Source organism: Crotalus tigris, unplaced genomic scaffold, assembly GCF_016545835.1.
Source record: "Crotalus tigris isolate CLP2741 ecotype Arizona unplaced genomic scaffold, ASM1654583v1 scf7180000017633.3093840, whole genome shotgun sequence".
Taxonomy (NCBI): domain Eukaryota; kingdom Metazoa; phylum Chordata; class Lepidosauria; order Squamata; family Viperidae; genus Crotalus; species Crotalus tigris.
In genome coordinates this window covers 1,363,529-1,382,309 of record NW_024096527.1, presented here as the reverse complement: position 1 = coordinate 1,382,309, position 18,781 = coordinate 1,363,529, and the positions used below count along the sequence as shown (strand labels likewise).

At 43.1% G+C, this 18,781-nt stretch overlaps 1 protein-coding gene across 1 annotated transcript; it reads right to left on the bottom strand.

The window, feature by feature from the left end:
• Positions 1–3,366: 3,366 nt before the first annotated feature.
• DDA1 (DET1 and DDB1 associated 1) lies at positions 3,367–16,545 on the bottom strand. Its single transcript, XM_039334701.1, has 5 exons — positions 16,408–16,545; positions 14,805–14,885; positions 11,347–11,398; positions 4,733–4,794; positions 3,367–4,409 (listed from the first exon to the last, which is right to left on the bottom strand). Exons 1-5 carry the CDS (start codon positions 16,408–16,410, stop codon positions 4,299–4,301), a joined length of 309 nt encoding a protein of 102 aa, XP_039190635.1. The 5' UTR covers positions 16,411–16,545; the 3' UTR covers positions 3,367–4,298.
• Between the last annotated feature and the right edge of the window lie 2,236 nt (positions 16,546–18,781).

Below are 18,781 nucleotides of genomic sequence, written 5' to 3'. Positions count from 1 at the left end.
GGTTGACATGAGGGATGCAAGTCCTTCATGCAAAGGCAATTTGCCATTTTTTCTGCTGGAGCTGGTACTTTGCAAGCCTGTCGTTCATTTCCTTAATTAAAGGGTTTCCTAAAAATTGTCCGATGATCCACAGAATTTTATGGGTTCTGTGAAAAGTAGTTGAGGTGTACACGGACGATCCTAGAGGTAACACCATGGATCATTTTGTTAAAATATGGCCAGATTCTACGTTTCAACTGCAAAAAAATCTGGCCAGTCACTAATTTTTGCTATAATCTACTGGTTATCTGTGTTTACAGCCCTAATCCAGCAATCCTATTTTAAGTATCAGAGATTTGTCAGATTTTGGGAGCAACAGACACAAATCGATTCACCATTTTGATTATGTTCTATCAAACTCAAGTGTTGACTTTTAGCAACCACACAGACAAACCTTCCAGAATTATCTGCCCCAAAACTGACTCTTCATGTATTATTATTCATTCATTTGGGTTCACTCTATGTAAACTCCATTCCTATTTAACAGACACTTGGGTTTAGCTGACCCCGCTTTCCTTCCATTAGTCTACACAGCTATAGCAACCTGGTTCATGTATTTTGTTGAGTCAAAACCAAACCACTCCTATTATGGCAAGGTTAAATTAATGCACAACAACCAAACCAAAAAACGAAGTCATGAGTTTCCCCGCCACACCAAATCTGATGTTCTCTCTCTGTAATTTGAAACTAGGTTCCTGTTGATTTTACACTATGTAATCTTACAGCTATGAATCAGGCAGACTATGGTTCCAGTTCCACAGTCACATATTGCCATAACTGACAAAGTTGACGTATTGACCATATATTAGAAAGGCACAGCTTGAGTTTTCAGACCACATGAAGTCCTTATACATATAAAATTCCAATCAAATTAAATTAAGTAAAAAGGTTACTTTTACTTCTACATTAAGAATTTAGAAATAGAGTAGTCTCCAGTGGGGCAGAATCCACTAAAACCAAATTATTTTTCCTAGATTACAAAGTATTGCACATGCATAATTTGAAATGCATCAATATAGTTTGCAGAATTCATCAAAATACATCATCATTTGACTTGGTGCACAATGGGAACTAGGCTCATTAGGAATTCCCCCCCCCCAATCTGTATTAAAGATGATGCTAATTTATTACTTGGCAATGAGAACAATTGCTGCTTTTCACTGTAAAAACCTAGCAGTGATTACAGCTATCACATCTAAAAAAATTATAAGGTGAAAAACGTCTATTAAAAGAATTAGGGAGTTTCAGCTGTTGAGAAAGGGCAACATAAAAAGGATGCATTTTTAAATAGAGCTAAAACATTCAGAGCTTGGAGTCCTGGGTGCAATTTATTTGATTTTTTAAAATCCCACCATTATTATTTTATAAGGTGGCTAACATACATAACGCTCCTTTCTTCTATTTTCCCACAACAACCCAGTGAGATGAATTGATCTGAGACTGGCCAAAAGTCACCCAGCCGGCTTTCATGTCTAAAGTGGGATTAGAACTCAGCTTCCCAGCACTTTAACCGCTACAGGAAACTGCATCAATAAGAGATAGCCCACAGGCCTCATGCCAACTCAGACACCACATCTACACCATCCTGTGACAGCTTATGTCAGGGATGGGGAACTATGGCTCTTTTATGACTCATGGACTTTGACTCCCAGAATTCCTGAGCCAGGGCTGGCTTACGAATTCTGGGAGTTGAAGTCCACGAGTCATAAAAGGGCCATAGTTCCCCACCTCTGCCTTATGTGAATAAGCCATTCACCAAATCCACACATTCATATCTCTCTCTCTCCCTCTCTATATATATTCTGAGGTTTTCGCGGGTGTTTGTATATAGGTTTTCTCCCGCGTAAAATTGGAAGTGTCTTGGCGACGTTTCTACGAAGTCCCATTCGTCATCTTCAGGCTGGTGTTTTCGGCTTCGTGCTTCTAGGAGCAATGTGTGATCGAAGCTGTTTCTTCCTTTTAACTGCCAGTGGGGGTATGAACTGATTGGGTGGGAGCTTGGCTGTGTTCTGACTGGGTGGGGGTGTGTTCTGATTGGTTAGGGGCTTGGCTGTGCTCTGATTGGATGGGGGCTTGGCTGTGCTCTGATTGGATGGGGGTTGGCTGTGCTCTGATTGGATGGGGGAGTGTTCTATTTGGGTGGGGGCATAGCACAGCACAGAGCACAGCCAACCCCCCATCCAATCAGAGCACAGCCAAGCCCCTAACCAATCAGAACACACCTCCATCCAATCAGAACACAGCCAAGCTCCCATCCAATCAGTTCATACCCCCACTGGCAGTTAAAAGGAAGAAACAGCTACGATCACACATTGCTCCTAGAAGCACAAAGCTGAAAACACCAGCCTGAAGATGACGAATGGGACTTCGTTGAAAAGTCGCCAAGACACTTCCAATTTTACGCGGGAGAAAACCGGAATAACCAAAGACCTACACACACACACACACACACACACACACACACACACACACTTGTCTCTAAACTAAGTCAATCTGCTTTGATGCCCAGGCGTGATGTTGCTGCAAAAAGACCAAGGGTGTGGTCACACAGCTTGCTTGCTGAAATAGCCAAAGGATATTGGCAGAGAATCACATCTGTAGCAGCATGTCAGTTACTGAAATAGCCAGTCACTATTTCATTTGCCTGAGAAATCAGAACAGTTTTCTTCGTTTGTTAGGTTCCCAGCTGACCTAAGGACAGGCGACCATAGCGAGAGGCTGCCAAACAGAAGAGGTGACTGTAGCCCAATAGACAATTACTTAGAATAAGGCATCTCATGCCACCTGGGCTTAAAATGTTAAAGCACCTCATTGCACAAAAGTGGGGTAGGAAACCCTTCTGCTTTCAAATCTATGTTCCCTCTGGATAAAAACTGTTGTGGGCTATGGAACAGGGTGAAGAAGTGGTTGGGTCCAGAGCTATTTTAAAAAGTGGGGACTAGAAGTCTGCAGAAGTATTTATAATTATTTTGACCTTAAAGATATTCGAACCTTAGAATGAGTATTCTGCACTGTACCACTCTTACCAAGAGTGTTTCCAACTTCAAATCAGATTTCAATCATTTTCAAAATCTACACTTGGAGGCTGATCTTCAAATCCAACATCCAACAGACAGACGCATGTTCTCTAACACACACACCTCTCTCTTTCAAGCAGCTGGCTGGAGGACAGGACACTGACCCCTTTACCAGGGAGCTGATTTCTTGCACAAGGGGTTTGCAACTAATCTCAGAACTGCAGGCAGCTCTAGAGAGCGATGTTGCTCACCCTTGGCCTAGAGTTTCTAATAGAGTTGTTTTTTTAAAAAAACAAGAACTCGCCCAAAGTGATGAGAAATATCCCGCTTTATTCTACTTGAAAAGTTGCACAGAACTGGTCCATCCAAAGAGTGGTGCAAAAGAGATGCCGGGCAAGCCCAAGTGGGTTTTTGCTTGCAATCTATGACCGATGTGCTAATGAGTTTCCTGGGGTGAGGGGGAGCCAGAGGGTGGGGGAGGAGGAGGCAGGCCAAAGAAGGTAACATGATAACACAACATTTGCCAGCAAACTGGGTACAATCTTCCGCTAGGGATCATCAGCTGCAGAGAGACCACCGCAAACAACCTGATCCCCCCACCATTGCTGGAGAACAAAAAATGGTATGCAAGTAGGAACACACCTGGAGAAGGATGGGTAAGAAGAAAGCCCGCCCACCCACCCCTTGCGAGTTCCTCCTGTTATCGAAACAAATGTAAGTCATGACATACACCGGTAGTTGTACAGTAATTGTGAGATGGAAATTCTCAGTAATAGGAACACAATGGGGAGGGGGTGCCGTCAGCATGAACTGAACTCCCTCGAGAGATCAGCTCATTTTTCAAAAAGAAGGGGTAGCAACAAAAGTGGATTTGTTTTTCATTTTTTTTTTTAAAAAAAAGCACTGATCACAGATTAAACATCATTATTTTCTGACTCTGAACATGAGAGCGCAAGCGAGCGCACGCATAAATAATATAAAACAAAAATGGAAAAAGAAACCTCCCCCCCACCCCAAAAATAAATATAACTGGCTTCTACAAAGTCAGAAACGGGATAGGCTGCATGATGGAGGGCGGGAGGAAGAGGCAAGGAAGAAGGCAGAGGGCTGACAGAAGTGTGCATGTGTGTGTATGTACATGTGCGTGCCTGTGTACACACTAAAAGACACACAGAAAAAAATAAAAATAAAACCCACACAGGAAGCGCCTGTAAATTTTAACACAGAAGACTGGGGAGAATTTTAAGTGTCCTCATTCATATCTTGGCTGTCTGTCCGGGCAATTTTGCGAGGTGGGGCAGAGTTTTCACCTTCTATTTCCACTTGCTCAGGATCTCTTTTCTTTGCTGCATTCTAACGGGGGAGAAGGGAAAAAAAAAGACAAGAAAAATTAGATTTGCTTGACTCCCTCTTGCTTCAAGTCCCCAAATCTTTTCTCAGGGTTTTTGAAGTTGGATTCTCTCCCAAAGCAAACATCAGATACCAATTTTGCTTCCAGCAGGGTAAACAAGCAAGCAAAAAGTGGTATGCCAGAAGCTGCTTATTATCTATCCCAAGTGAGATTCCACTAGAGTTATGGATCTATAAGTTGTTTTTAATCCGCTGTCCTCCCTATACTGTTTTACACACACACACACACGAATGGTACTTGACAACAATATTCACAAAACCCCTACCTTTTTGTCCCACTGCTGATGTAGGTAACGCAAGAGTATATTTGTCTTTTCTGTGACAATTACTGTTGAAGAAAGGCAAGAAAAAAACCCGATCAGTACAGAATGAAACAAATCCACAAGAAAGCACTGCAGGGTTCTGGATTTTGCTGACTGCAGGGTTACGGGAGAAGGAGGCTGCCTGCTTGGAGAAGAGAGCTTAAACCAAACACAGAGAGGAGCTGTCACTCAGCGGGGACAGCTCACATTTCACATGCAGAAAGTCACAGGTTTGATCCCTGGAGATCATATCTCCAGCCAAAAGAAAATTATTTCCACAGGATCTTAAGTGGCTTGTATAAATCAGGGAAGGTGCAATTCTGGCTACAGAACATATAGGAGGCCTTTAACCTTATTCAGGACTAAATAATAAAACTACAGGTAGTCCTCAACAACCATTCATTTAGTGCCCAATGTTACAATGAGAACTGGTTTGTTATATATAGTGGTTAAGGCAGGGTTCCCAACCAGGGGTGCGAGAAGATATTCTAGGGGGTGCGAAAACTTGGGTTTTCAAAATTATAGTGTTATATGCATAATTCGTTGCCGTTATTTTGAACTTTTGTAAGGGGTGCGAGAATATATCAGCAGCGTTCTAGGGGTGCGGGGTATAGAAAACGTTGGGAACTGCTGGGTTAAGGGGTTATCCTAGAAACCAGGAGTTTGGTCGTCTCCTAAGCATGAAAGCCAGCTTGGATGATTTGGGGCCAGTGATTCTCTCAGCCCAACCCACCTTGCAGGGTGGTTCTTGTGCGGGAAGGAGGGAGGACCCCTGGCTTTGGCTATAAGGACTTATAGCTGTTCATTGAGTGGCCATTCAAAATTACAAAGGCACTGAAAAAAAGGGATTTATGGTCACTGCAGCATCCCCAGGGTCCGATGATCAAAATTTGGGTGCTTGGCAACGGGCATGTATTTATAACAGTTGCAGTGTGCCAGGATCCATTTTATGACTTTTCTTGCCACAGTTGTTCCCTCGCTGACTTTGCTTGTCAGGGGGCCGCCAAAGGGGATCATGTGACCCCAGGCATAGTGCAGCCATCATAAACATGAGTCAGTTGCCAAACATCTGAATTTTGATCATGTGACCACGAGGATGCTGCAATGGTCATTAAGTGTGAAAAACAGTCATAAGTCACTTTTTCAGTGCTGTTGTAACTGAACGGTTACTAAATGAACTGTTGTAAGTTGAGGACTACCTGGATTCCTTTCAGAGCAGAGGCCCCCACCTTTTGGGCATCAGGGACTGGTTCCATGGAGAGAGGTTTTGCCACGGACCAGATGGTGTGTGTGTGGTTTTGTGTGCTGCCTGCATCCCGCGGATGGGGCTTTGCTTGTTTGTGCAGACCGGTTGCATCCCATCCTATCATTCTAAGGTGATATGATGGGATGCTCTGAGGGAGGGGTCCCCAACTCCCAGTCCATGGACCGGTACCGACTGCTGGCATGCCGTGGCCCGGTATCGGTCCTGCCTCAGAGCATCCCATCATACCACCTTAGGATGATAGGATGGGATGCCATTCTCAAGAGTGCTCTTCTGTGTTGTAAGTGCAGCCTGCTCCCAGGTTTACTCAAGAACAAGTTTCAAAAGAGGGCAGGAGAAGAGTTAAGAGCAGAGAAGGTGTAATGCTCACTCTAAATACAACCCAAGACGTGCAACAGCACATGTACGATTATGGCTTCAAAACAGTTCTGCCTCCACTGCATAAAGCAATTGCTCAGCAGAGTTTGAAAAAATAGACCTTCACAGTGAAATTTAAACTGGAATCTGGTTTATAAGGTACTCTAAGGATAAAAAAGCACTATGATCTTCATACTGTATTTGCTGCATGGCTTGTGGAAACGTTCAGATCATTCTCTTATCCACATAAGGCCTCTGGGGAGCCGTACAGAGATAGTATTGAAGAAAGTACATGGCAGCTATTAGAAAAATATAAGCTTACTCAAAAAGACAGGAGAGGCAAGAAAGAAATTCAAAATTGGCTCACTCCCTTGGGCGTAAGAAAGAGGGAAGGAAAAACACTGGCAAGCATTTGTGTCTGTATATGTGAATCAGTCTTTACTCCTGATGACTGCCCTAGATAAATGCCTTGGGTTTCCTTAGCAAGATTTCAGAAGCAGTTTGCCATTGTCTGCTTCTTAGGGCTGAGAGTTGTGACTGGCCCAAGGTCACCCAGCTGATTTGTGCCTAAGGCGAGACTAAAACTCACAATTTCTCGGTTTCTAGCTTGGTGTATTAACCACTAGACCAGTGGTTCTCAACCTTTCTAATGCCATGACCCCATAATACAGTTCCCCATGTTGTGGTGACCCCCAACCACTTATACATCACTGGGTGCCAGGGGCGTGGCCAAAGAAAAGGGGGAAAAATGGCGGACAGCCTTATTTGGCGACCCCCGTGAAATGGTCGTTCGACCCCAAATGGGGTCCCGACCCACAGGTTGAGAACCACTGCACTAGACCAAACTAGCTCTTTTATTATCTGTAACTGACAGTGAACAATCAATTGAAATCAAAATTATCCATTGTTCTCAGACCAGCTGCGTTTCTATTATCACAGCCTACATCAACACGGTTGAGACACATACATACAAACCAGTATTTCTCGTGGTATCTATTTCCTGACCTAATCTACTTTGAAGGACTGAGAGACATTTTCAGATGATGTCTCACCCTGTACACAAAAGCCTCAAAGAATATAATCTGTGCCTACGAGTTTCAAGATGCAGAACGTACCTTTCACACTAAGAGCACTGCCTCAACTTATTCAACAACAATCACTTGCTATTTTTGGAGTCAGGACTTGGAGAAGATGGTGGTCACTTAATCCCAGGCACCTGTGGAGATGTGATTTGTGGCAGCAGAATGGGACCGGGCGCCTGGGCGCCTTACAGCAGGGGGTCTCCAACCTTGGCAACTTTAAAACTTGTGGACTTCAAGTCCCAGAATTCCTCAGCCAGCATGGCTGGCAGGAGAATTCTGGGAGTTGAAATTAACAAATCTTAAACTTGCCAAGGTTGGAGACCTCTGCCTTACTGACCAGATATATGGCTTCTAAAAAATAAATAGTAAGGATCGTCAAAATGATTTGCGCATGAAGCAGCTAGTTATGAATGGTTCATGCCACGAGCGTTTAGACTAGTGGTGTTGAACCTATGGCACGGATGCCAGAGGCGGCACTCGGAGCCCTCCCTGTGGGCACACGTGCCGTTGCCCCAGCCTTGCCTCCCCTCGCAACCCCCTCTCCAGCAGCCCCCCTGAAGGAGAGTCGCCCTCGAGCACGGCCCACACATGGAACAGCGCAGCCAAGGACATGGCAGCCAGGCAGCGTAGACAAGACTCTGCCCTCACACCCCATCATGCAGTTGATACTGCAGGACGCGGGCAGAGGGTGTGGCTGCCATAGCGCCGCTGGGCTACCTGGGCGATCTGTGGCGGGCCCTGAAGGCAGTGAGTGATCTTGTGGGTTGGCGGGGCGGGGGATGGGGGAGAAGAGCAGGGGCGGTGGAGCGGAGGCGGAGCCAGTTTTTGGGCACTCAGTCTCTAAAAGGTTCGCCATCACTGGTTTAGACACTTCAATTTTTATATCTTGCAAATGTAGAGTAACAATGCAGTTGTGCTGGGCAGAAGTGCTGCAGTGAGTGGGTTACTAAGAGCAAGAAGTATGCTGCTGGGGGCCATCAGCCTAATTATTCCAGCTCGCGGGGTCCAAAAGAGCCTTTTCTGCTGTGGCACCTGCCCTATGGAGCATCTTGTTATTATAATATTATTACAACATAGAGAAGGACTAGGGGGGACATGATAGCTGTGTTCCAATATTTCAGGGGCTGCCACAAAGAGGAGGGAGTCAAGCTATTTTCCAAAGCGCCTGAAGACAGGACAAGAAGCAACAGATGGAAACTAATCAAAGAGAGAAGCAACCTGGAACTAAGGAGAAATTTCCTGACAATTAGAACAATTAATCAGTAGAACAACCTGCCTCCAGAAGCGGTGAATGTTCCAACATTGGAAGTTTTTAAGAAGAGACTGTACAGCCATTTGTCTGAAATGGTATAGGGTTTCCTGTCTGAGCAGGGGGTTGGACTAGAAGACCTCCAAGGTCCCTTCCATCTATTCTATTCTATTCTATTCTATTCTATTCTATTCTATTCTATTCTATTCTATTCTATTCTATTCTACTATTCATCATTAATAGAACTGCTAAGTTTCTCTTAGGCTTAGCAGCCATATGGCTAAAATGGCCACGCCCAGTCTAGTGATTTTGTGCTGTGAGAAAGTCAGTCATGCTGGACATCCATCTTGATATTTTGGCAAATTCCAATACTATCAATGAAATAATATTTTGCTGGAGCAGCTTGGGGCGGGGGGGGGGGGAGACCATTAGAAAATTGAATAAGAGAATGCTGGTATTTTAAAAAATAAATCATGAGGATCAATTAAAAAAATACTCATGCAAGACTTAATGACAAATAGACTGCAGGACCCCTAAGGTCCATCTTACTCATCTCTGCTAGCCCAGGAACTGCATCCAGCCCCCATGTTGAGTCACACTGTTAAATAAAAATCAACTGATCTGTGCATTCTAAAATACAATGTAATATTTTAAAACTGATAGTGCCCCCATTTTTTGATATGGTCCTCTTGCTGCAGTCCTTTGACATGCCCCAGCTTAAGTGATGTAGCTTGAAAACGCTGGACTAATTTATAAGAAGACTAAACAACTCATGACTAGTTGGGTTATCATTTAGAAACAGAAAAAGAGAATGATCAAGGACAAAAAAAGCTGTGTGAGCAGGAATGATTAACATCCTGGAGGCTTGATATAGCTGACCAACTTCTGGCAACCAATAGTGGACTGATCTACTCAGACTCCAGCAGGCTGGGGGGTGACTGCGCTGTGATGGCGCAGTGGTTACAATGCTGTATTGCAGGCTGACTTTGCCCACAGCCAGGAGTTCAATCCTGACCGGCTCGAGGTTGAATCAGCCTTCCATCCTTCCAAGGTCAGTAAAATGAAGACTGCAGTATTGCAGGCTAATTCTGGTGACTGCCAGGGGTTCGATCCTCACCACTCCCATCATTTCGCGGTCGGTAAGAGGACCCAGATTGTTGCGGGCAAGATGCTGACTCTGTAAACCGCTTAAAGAGGGCTGTAAAGCACTGTGAAGCGGTATCTAAGTCTAAGTGATGTTGCTATTGCTACAAAAGCTTTGGATGGTTGCATGGCATCACAGCAGTATTGAAGTGACCACAAATTTGCCAAATTTCAATCCCACACAAGTCACAGTTCCTGGACTTGGGACACATTCTATAACAGTGGTTCTCAACCTGTGGGTCAGGACCCCATTTGGGGTCGAACAACTATTTCACAGGGGTCGCCAAACAACGCAGTCCGCCATTTTCCCCCCCCCTTTTCCTTAGCTGTGCTACTCCCTTTTATTCTATTGGCTTTTGAAAGCCAATAGAATAGACTCTCTTGAATAGAGTTTAATTCTATTGGCTTTCAAAAGCCAATAGGAATTGTTCAGGCTGTCTTTGCCCTGCTGAGCCTGCCAAAAGTCCCATTCTGCAAACGGTGCTGCACCAGTTGAGTAGTCCTCGACTTACGACCGGTTGAGCAGTCCTCAACTTACGACCGGTGGGGGGTCGCGGCATTAAAAATGTTGAGAACCACTGTTCCATAAGGTAACCTAGTTGAAAGGCCTTTGTTCAAAAATGGTTGCTCAGTGATGCATTGTTTTGCCCGATTAAAGGTTACAAACGCAAGAGTTTCAGTAGTATATAGCAATAGCACTTAGATTTATATACTGCTTCACAGTGCTTTACAGCCCTCTCTAAGCAGTTTACAAAGTCAGCATATTACCTCCAACAATCTGGTTATTTTACTGACCGCGGAAAGATGGAAGGTTGAGTCAACCTGGAGCTGCTGAGGATCAAACCCTTGGCAGTCAGCAGAATTAGCCTGCAATACTGCATTCTAATCACTGGCCCACCACGGCTATATAGATATGGATGATGTAACTTAGAAGATACACAAAGAATTGACAGCACGTACTGATGACACATCCTTGAATTTCTTATATCTTGTTCATGTAAGGCTGCACAAGGTTGAAATAATCCTAATTCTATCCCATAATTTTAACCCAATTAAATGGTTGGTGTCAACTGCCTATTTTATGCATTTTCCGTCTTTTATAGCCATGGTTGAAAGTTTTTCCATATTTATGCATATTTAGCATATCCAATTTCATAAAGCTCATATAAACGTATTTCTAGCAAAGAAATAGTAAAATAACGCTTCTATATGCAATCCAAATCTATCTCATACTGCTAAATAATAGATTGTAATGAACTATCTATGTTTCAACATAACTATAAGCTTGAAAGAAGAATCAACTCTTTCAGAAGAGTTCTGGATTAAAAACTGAAGTTTTGATCTGACTCTGTATAAAAAGGTACAAGTTACCTATATTTTTAATTGTTTAGAAATATAAAATACACAAATTTCCTTTATACATATACAGTAACAAGTTTCCACGGACAGTGTACAGGAATTACAAAAGCAGGCAGGGACTTACTCTGTTCTGATGGATATTCCCGTGTTGGAAGATAAACTGAAGGTCTTCTGTTCTGTAAATATTTTTTTTTTAAAAAAACAACAAAAAGTTATGCTGTGTTTAAGAGGCTATTCAGTCCCCATATTGTTAGGCATTCAAACTGCAATTGTAATTGAATATTTATTTTTTTTATAAAATAAGAAAAAGATAACTTTCCAAACAGATCATCTGACATCATGTCCTAATGAAAGCTGACTTGATGCTTATTATTTGCTGGAATTCTCCAAAGAGTGCAGAATCTGTCAGGTCCCAGTTAGATTCAGAAAGTTATTCCTTCACTCCCAAATAAGCATAGGCTGACCATTTAATGTATTTATTAGATGTATATCTCACTTCTCATACAAGAGAGCAAAAAACAAGACACATACCACTCTCCTCCCCGTCCCTGCTAGGTTAAGAAAAGGACTGACTCAGTTACTTAATGGGCTTCCATCAGTAAGAATGAACAAAAATCTGGGTTTGCTCTGTTTCTAATCCAATACTTCAGTGTTTCCCAAACTTGACAATTTTAAGGCATGAGGACTTCAACTCCCAGAATTCCACAGCCAGCAACGCTGGCTGTGGAATTCTGGGAGTTGAAGTCCACATGCCTTAAAATTGTCAAGTTTGGGAAACACTGCAATACCTTAATCACCACCACAGTCTCTCAACAGCATTGGACAACTATGGAAGTTAAACAGACTCTGCTTCTAGATCAGCGATGGAAAACCTATGATATACATACAAAAGGTGACATTGCCACAATGTTTTGGGTGACACACCAACATGCACTAAACACCCGACAACTATTCTCAAAAGCAGGGCCCATTCTCAAGCGATTTTCGAAGACTGCACAAGAATAGGTTGTGCTCTCTTGTGGCTTTCAAACCCTCCAGAAGTCACATAAGAGGACCGTGTTCTTGTGCTGCCTCCAAAAATTACACGAGAATGGGGTGTGCTTTCGCACAATTTTCACAGGCTGCACAGGACCTGGAAGAACATTTTTCTAAAGCCGCTTCAAAAACAAAGCTCTTGTGCAATCTGGAGTTGAGTAAGCCGCAGGGGCAAAGGGAACATCATCCTGGGGACCACACACGACAGGACTGTATTTTTTGCTAAATAAATGAATATGTAGAGAATTATTTCTCTTTTGTTCAGGGGTGTGTGTGTGTGTGCGCGCGCGCGCAGCACACCAGCAGAGTCAAGTTAGGTATTTCCTGAATTTTTGACCTACCAACCCCCAAAAGTCTGCCATCACTGTTCTAGATCAGGGATCTGCAACCTTGACAACTTTAAGACTTATGGACTTCAGCTCCCAGAATTCTGGCCGAGGAATTGTGGGAGCTGAAGTCCACAAGTCTTAAAAGTTGTCAAGGTTGTATACCCTTGTTCTAGATAAAGTAAGACCTGGCCTGACTCTTGAAGAAAGGCATTCAACAGCTTAATTCCATATAACAAAAGCATTCATTTGTTTTGTTACATATACAGATAATCCTCCACTTGCAACCATTCCTTTAGTGAATGTTCGTAGTTCCAGTGGCACTAAAAAAGTTATGATTGTTTTTCACACTTATGACCCCTGCAGCATCCCCATAGTCACGTGATCACAATTCAGACACTTGGCAACTGGCATGTACTTATGAGGATTGCAATGTCCTGGGATCACGCGATTCCCTTTTATGACATTCTGACAAGCAAAGTCAATGGAGAAGCCAAATTCACTTAACGACTGCAATGTTTCACTTAACAACTGTGGCAAGAAAATTCATAATAGGAGGCAAAACTCACTTAACAACTGTCTTGCTTAGCAATGGAAATTTGGGGCTTACTAGTAGTGCACTGAGGACTACCTTATTTTCTTCCTTTTCTTTCTCACATTTTTCTTTTTCTTTAAACACGTTTGAAGCAGGCTGTTGGACAGTGACAAATTGCTTAAGATATTTAACAGTATCTTTCTACTGGAAAGTGTTCTGACCCATTGTACCTGGATGGAAAATTCCAGATTGATAGAAATTTAAGATTTTAGTCTGTGTCAAGTACAGTTTTCTTCTGCTACTCCCCTGATCAACTCCATCAAAAGTTCTACTTCCATTCACCTGAATGAAAGTGTGTATGAAACACACTTTAGCTAACGGTTTCCCCTTTCCAGTCGTTTCTGACTGTAAAATGGCAATTCTCACCTGTTTCTTAGCTAAGGGAACCAACATTGTCCAAAGACACTTCTGTGGTCATGTGGCCAGCATGACTATATATCAAAGCATACAGAATGCTGTTACTTTCCCATCAAAGTGGTACCTATTGATCTGCTTGCATGCTTTTGAACTGCTGTGTGTGCAGGAGCAGGGACAAGTAACAATAGCTCACCCCTTTGTGTGTCACTCGGATCTCAAACCCGTGCTGTCAGCTTTCCAGCTGACAAAGTCAGCATCTTTAACTGCTGAGCTATCATGCCCCCCCTCTGAAACACCCTTTATCCAAGTTCTATTACAAGTAGTCTTCATTTAGCAACAATTGGAACCAGAAACTCAGTCTTTAAGCAAAGTGTCGCTAAATAAAACCACAAACATGCATATTCTCAGCTTTTTTTTTTTTTGCTTTATAGACATGAAAAGGCCAAAAATGCGAGGACTGGTCACAAAGTTACTTTTTCATCTCCACTGTAACTGTGAACAACTGCTAAACAAGGCAGTGGCTAAACAAGGACTAGCAGTTGTAATCAATTTACTAATATTTTCTTTTGGGAGTTTTTTCTTTTTAATGTATTGCAATATGAGACTGATATAGATTCAGAATTTACAAAAATAGATGAATTATATGAACACACAGAAAGAAAAAGGAGCCACTATCAAAAGGTTTATAGCTATGACAGTTTAAAAATAAGCTAATCCTTTAAAATATCACCGAATTCTTTCTTATTGTAACAACCTATCAGGTGGGATTTTTTTTTTAAAAGCATTTAGAAAAAGGAACGAAAGGTAACCAGCTATTAATACACCTTTCTTCACTTTCTTATAACACATATAGAATTAGATCTGCGAAATTAAATCTTTCAGAGATTTTTCTGCTATCAGCATCTACTAACTCTACTCAAGACGAGGATTAGCCAGCATACATTAACAAAAATAATGCAGGGTATAAACATGGGCATGGATAATTAAGTCTCTGAGACTGATGTGCATTTATTGATTCATGTTGTCCTCAATTGCCATTATCTGTTTTTTATTATCTTGTTTATTTGTATTGAGTTTTTCTTACCCTGGTTTGGCCACTCAGAGTCACTATTGCAAGATAGGTACCTATATTAATCAATTAAATATATAAATAATCCTTGATCTGCAGGAAGCCTCCAGCTAGGGACCCTACAGCGTTGCCATAAAACTTTTGGCCAGCTATGAATGCCATTCTCATGAATTTGCAACCAAAGGGACAAAGATACTTACTGATGCTTTGCATACAGAATCTGCGTGGAATCGGCTGAAGTTGCTTTTGTTATAAACTGGCAATCCTTTCAGAAAGTCAGCCTAGAAAAAAGAAATTCCAATCACAGGCAAGTAAACTAGATCTCCTGGATCTAAGGTAATGCCCCTCTGATCCCAGATTGGCCACACCATATTTTTAGCAACCAGCAGGGCATATTTCCTTTCAAAAATGGAATTTTTTCCTTTAGCAGTTACCTTTCACCGTCTAATTTTCTTTGATCTCCCATCTTTATAGCTCTCTCTAAATAAATCTGTGCTACATAGGACAAACAAGCCATCTGTTTCAGACCGGTAGGTAACTCTTTAACTTGCATAAGCATGTGCTCCAATCTTTCTCCATCCATAAAAGACAAGGGGAAAGGAGCACAAATGGAACAGTAATCAAAGCCATATTCTTAAAACCTGAGGCTAAAACGGAGTCCTCTAGCTGTACTTTGAGCAGACTCTAGACAGTCAACAGTCTGAGATGCTCTCATTTGGATTCCTGAACTGAGCAGGGTTGGAGGCCATGGCCTAAACACGCTTCCTAGTTTGGGGACTGAATTAAGTACAGGTAGTCTTCGACTTGCAACAATTCATTTAGTGACAGTTCAAAACTACAATGGCTGAAGTGACTTAGGACTGTTTTTCACACTAAACGACCGTTGCAGCATCCTCATGGTCATGTGATCAAAATTCAGACACTTGGCAACAGGCTCATAATTAGGAAGATCTGTGGTGTCCTGGGGTCACGTGATCATCTTTTCTGCCCTTCTGATCAGCAAAATCAATGACAGATTCACTTAGCAGCAATTTGCTTAACAACTGGGGCAAGAAAGGCCGTAAAATAGAGCAAAACTCACTTAATAAATGTTTCGCTTAACCACAAAAATTTGGGGCTCAACTGAGGTCGTAAGTCGAGGACTACCTGTACAGTAGCCTAGCAGAGGGTACTGAGCCTCCACACAAGCTCCCCCTCCCCACAGACACCCCCAAAGGCAGAAGGAAGCTGGAGGAGGAACACCTCCTCCTTAAGCTTATCCGGGCGATGTTCAACCCAAGCAAGGTCTCTGGAGCTTTTCTGATCCACGGCTGAAAACTAACCTCCCCACCCACCTCGCAACCCCATCTTCCCACTTCAAGCGTTTCCCTAGCCCTCCTGGCAAACCTTCCAGCCCCCTCCCTCAGAAACCTACGTACATACATATGTACATACCTGCATACCTACACACATACACACTCCTCTAGGCCTCCTCCCATGGTGGGGTCCCGGCCAAGCCCTCACGCACGCACCCCAAACCACGCACCAGCCCCCCCCCCCCGATAAGGCCCTCCTCCCTGAAAAACCTTATCGGCGCATGCCAGGCGTCTGGCGGCCCTTCCTTCCCATCCGAGACCCCCAGGCCGGCCCACCCCCGGCATCATCCCGCCCCTGCATAGCGCCTGGCACTCATTGCGCCCGGTTTAAGACCACCACCCGGCACGCCCCCTCCCCCGGGGAGCCCTGCCTCCTCCCTGAAGGGGAGGGGACGCAAAGCCGGCGGGGGGGCTGCTTCCATATCTAGGGCTGGGAGTGCCCACCTACCATTTTCCCCCACCAGGCACCTCCTCACCAACTTCTCATCGTCGTCGTCCTTCTCCTTCTCCTCCTCCTCCTTCTCCTGGGTTCCCTGCTCGGCGACGCCCATCAGAAAGGCCATTGGTCGGCTTATGGCGGAAACTGAGTTCCGATTGATTCATATCGACGTCGCTCCGAAAGGAGTACCCACCCTCTCTCTCTCTCTCTCTCTCTCTCGCCCTCCGGTGAACTACGGAAGGGGAAAGGAGAAAAGACGGAAGTAATCCCCGGATGAGACGGGCTTCCTCGGTGGCTTCATGGGAAATGTAGTCCGTCTAGAAAAGGGAATCGTTCTTTTTCAGAAACCCAACCTTCCCCAAATCTTAAGTGTTTATCACTTGCCTCGTTTGAGATTTCTGGGAGTTGTAGTTCAATGGATTTGAAGGATATATTTGGGTAAAACTGGAGGCGTCTTTCGTGGTCTGTTCAGGCTTATCAATTTCTAGAGGCATTTTCTGATTACTGTTGAAAATAGATATTGAAATCTAACTCTACAACTACACGTTGCAATGAGTTTGGTAATGGCCACCAGTTTAGATGATTTAAAACAGGACTAGAAACACGTATAGAATTTAGTTTACCAATGGCTATGAATTCTGATAGGTAGAAAGGACTTTCAGAGTCAGACAATAGGTAAAATACCATATTTTCTAGGAAACTGGGAAAGGGCTATTATTCTCCAGTCTGTCTACTTAAACTGCACAATTCCAGGATGCATCTTGTAACAAGGAAGTTATTTACTTATATTGATATATATAACCACCTATTTTCACCCAGGCCTTTGGGGAGGAAGAGTGAGATTAATCACACTTGCCTTTATAATGTTTTATGGATTACAGTTACATAGGTGTGCAGACTTTTCTAGATAAACAGCCTGTAGCCAGTTTTGATTATTCTTAGAAAAGTAAGCAGGGATGGACCTGGTTAGCACTTAGATTACTACTAGAAATCCCAGAACTATAGATTAGATTGGGAACAAAAAAAAAAAAAAAAGATGCAGGTAATCCTCAATTTATTCAGTCCAAAATTTCTGTGGCTAAGTGAGACAGTTAGGTGAGTTTTACCCAATTTTGTGACCTTTTTTTTGACACAGTTGTTAAGTTAGTAATAGGGTTGTTAAGTGAATCTGGCTTTCCCCATTGACTTTGCTTGTCAGAAGGTTGCAAAAAGTGATCATGTTACCCCAGGATACTGCAAACGTCATAAATATGAGCCAGTTGTCAAGTGTCTGAATTTTGATCATGTGACCATGGAGCTATTATAGTGGTCACAAGTGTGAAAAATGGTCATAAGTTGCTTCTCCAGTTAATATGCTTCAGAACAGATATTTTTCAGATCACACGTCTTGTCTTAAGATACTCCTTGACTAATGACCACAATTTATCACAAAGTTTCTGTTGCTAAGCAAGACGGCTGTTAAGTGAGTTTTGCCCATTTTACAGCCTTTCTTGCCACAGTTGTTAAGTGAATCACTGCAATTGTTATATTAGTAACATGGTTGTTAAATGAATCTGGCTTCTATTTTAAGTTGTTAGCTTTAGGCTCCAAGGTGTTATAGAGCAGGGGTGTCAAACTTGCAATGTCACATGACATGCTGTATCACGACTTTTTTGTCATTAGTAGCAATGGGGTGGGCGTGGTTTCGCTATGATGCATCCGGCCCGCAGGCCAGCAGTTTGACACCCCTATCTTAGAGGATTCTTTATTGAATATATGCCTTTACATCAATGTTGCCTCTTAGTGCCTACATGCATACATGTTCTCTATGATAATCTATATCTCTAACGGTCTTTCAGGCCTTCCAGCAGTGCCCCCATCACCATTGTAACTAAGTTCGTTCCCTTCCTGCTGGTCAATCTCTTCTCTCTCCTACCACCTTTCCTAGCGTTAGAGCAGGGGTAGGCAACTCCCAGAATTTCTGGGAGTTGAAGTCCATGAGTCATAAAAGAGCCAAGGTTGCCTATCCCTGCATTAGAGCCTTCTCCAGAGTTGGTTCTTCAGTAAGGAGAATATTTGTAGCTCAGGATTGAACTGGGAGTCCTTGGTGCTCTCTGAGCTTGGTTGTTTTCTTGCAGATGTTTCATTACTCAAACTAGGTAACATCTTTAGTGGAGAAGGGAGAAGAGTTTGCTCTCTGTTCATACAGAGAGACTTGCCTTGTCAGTAAGAGTGGTAAGAGTGTTGTTTTCTTCTTGGTAGATCTTTAGAGCAGGCTGTTGTCTGTTGTGTGACCTTGTAGTTTCTTGATTGGGGTATTGTTTATTGCTTGATTGTTGGTCTAGTTACAGGGGTAGGCAACCTTGGCTCTTTTATGACTCATGGACTTCAACTCCCAGAATTC

Bases quoted from the DNA above. Each gene is read 5' to 3' on its own strand.
- DDA1 (XM_039334701.1), bottom strand. The intron at 4,795-11,346 runs GTAAGTCCCTGC...TTTCTTCAACAG, and splicing joins GGAATATCCATCAGAACAGA to TAATTGTCACAGAAAAGACA. The intron at 4,410-4,732 runs GTAGGGGTTTTG...CTCCCCCGTTAG, and splicing joins ATCAGCAGTGGGACAAAAAG to AATGCAGCAAAGAAAAGAGA.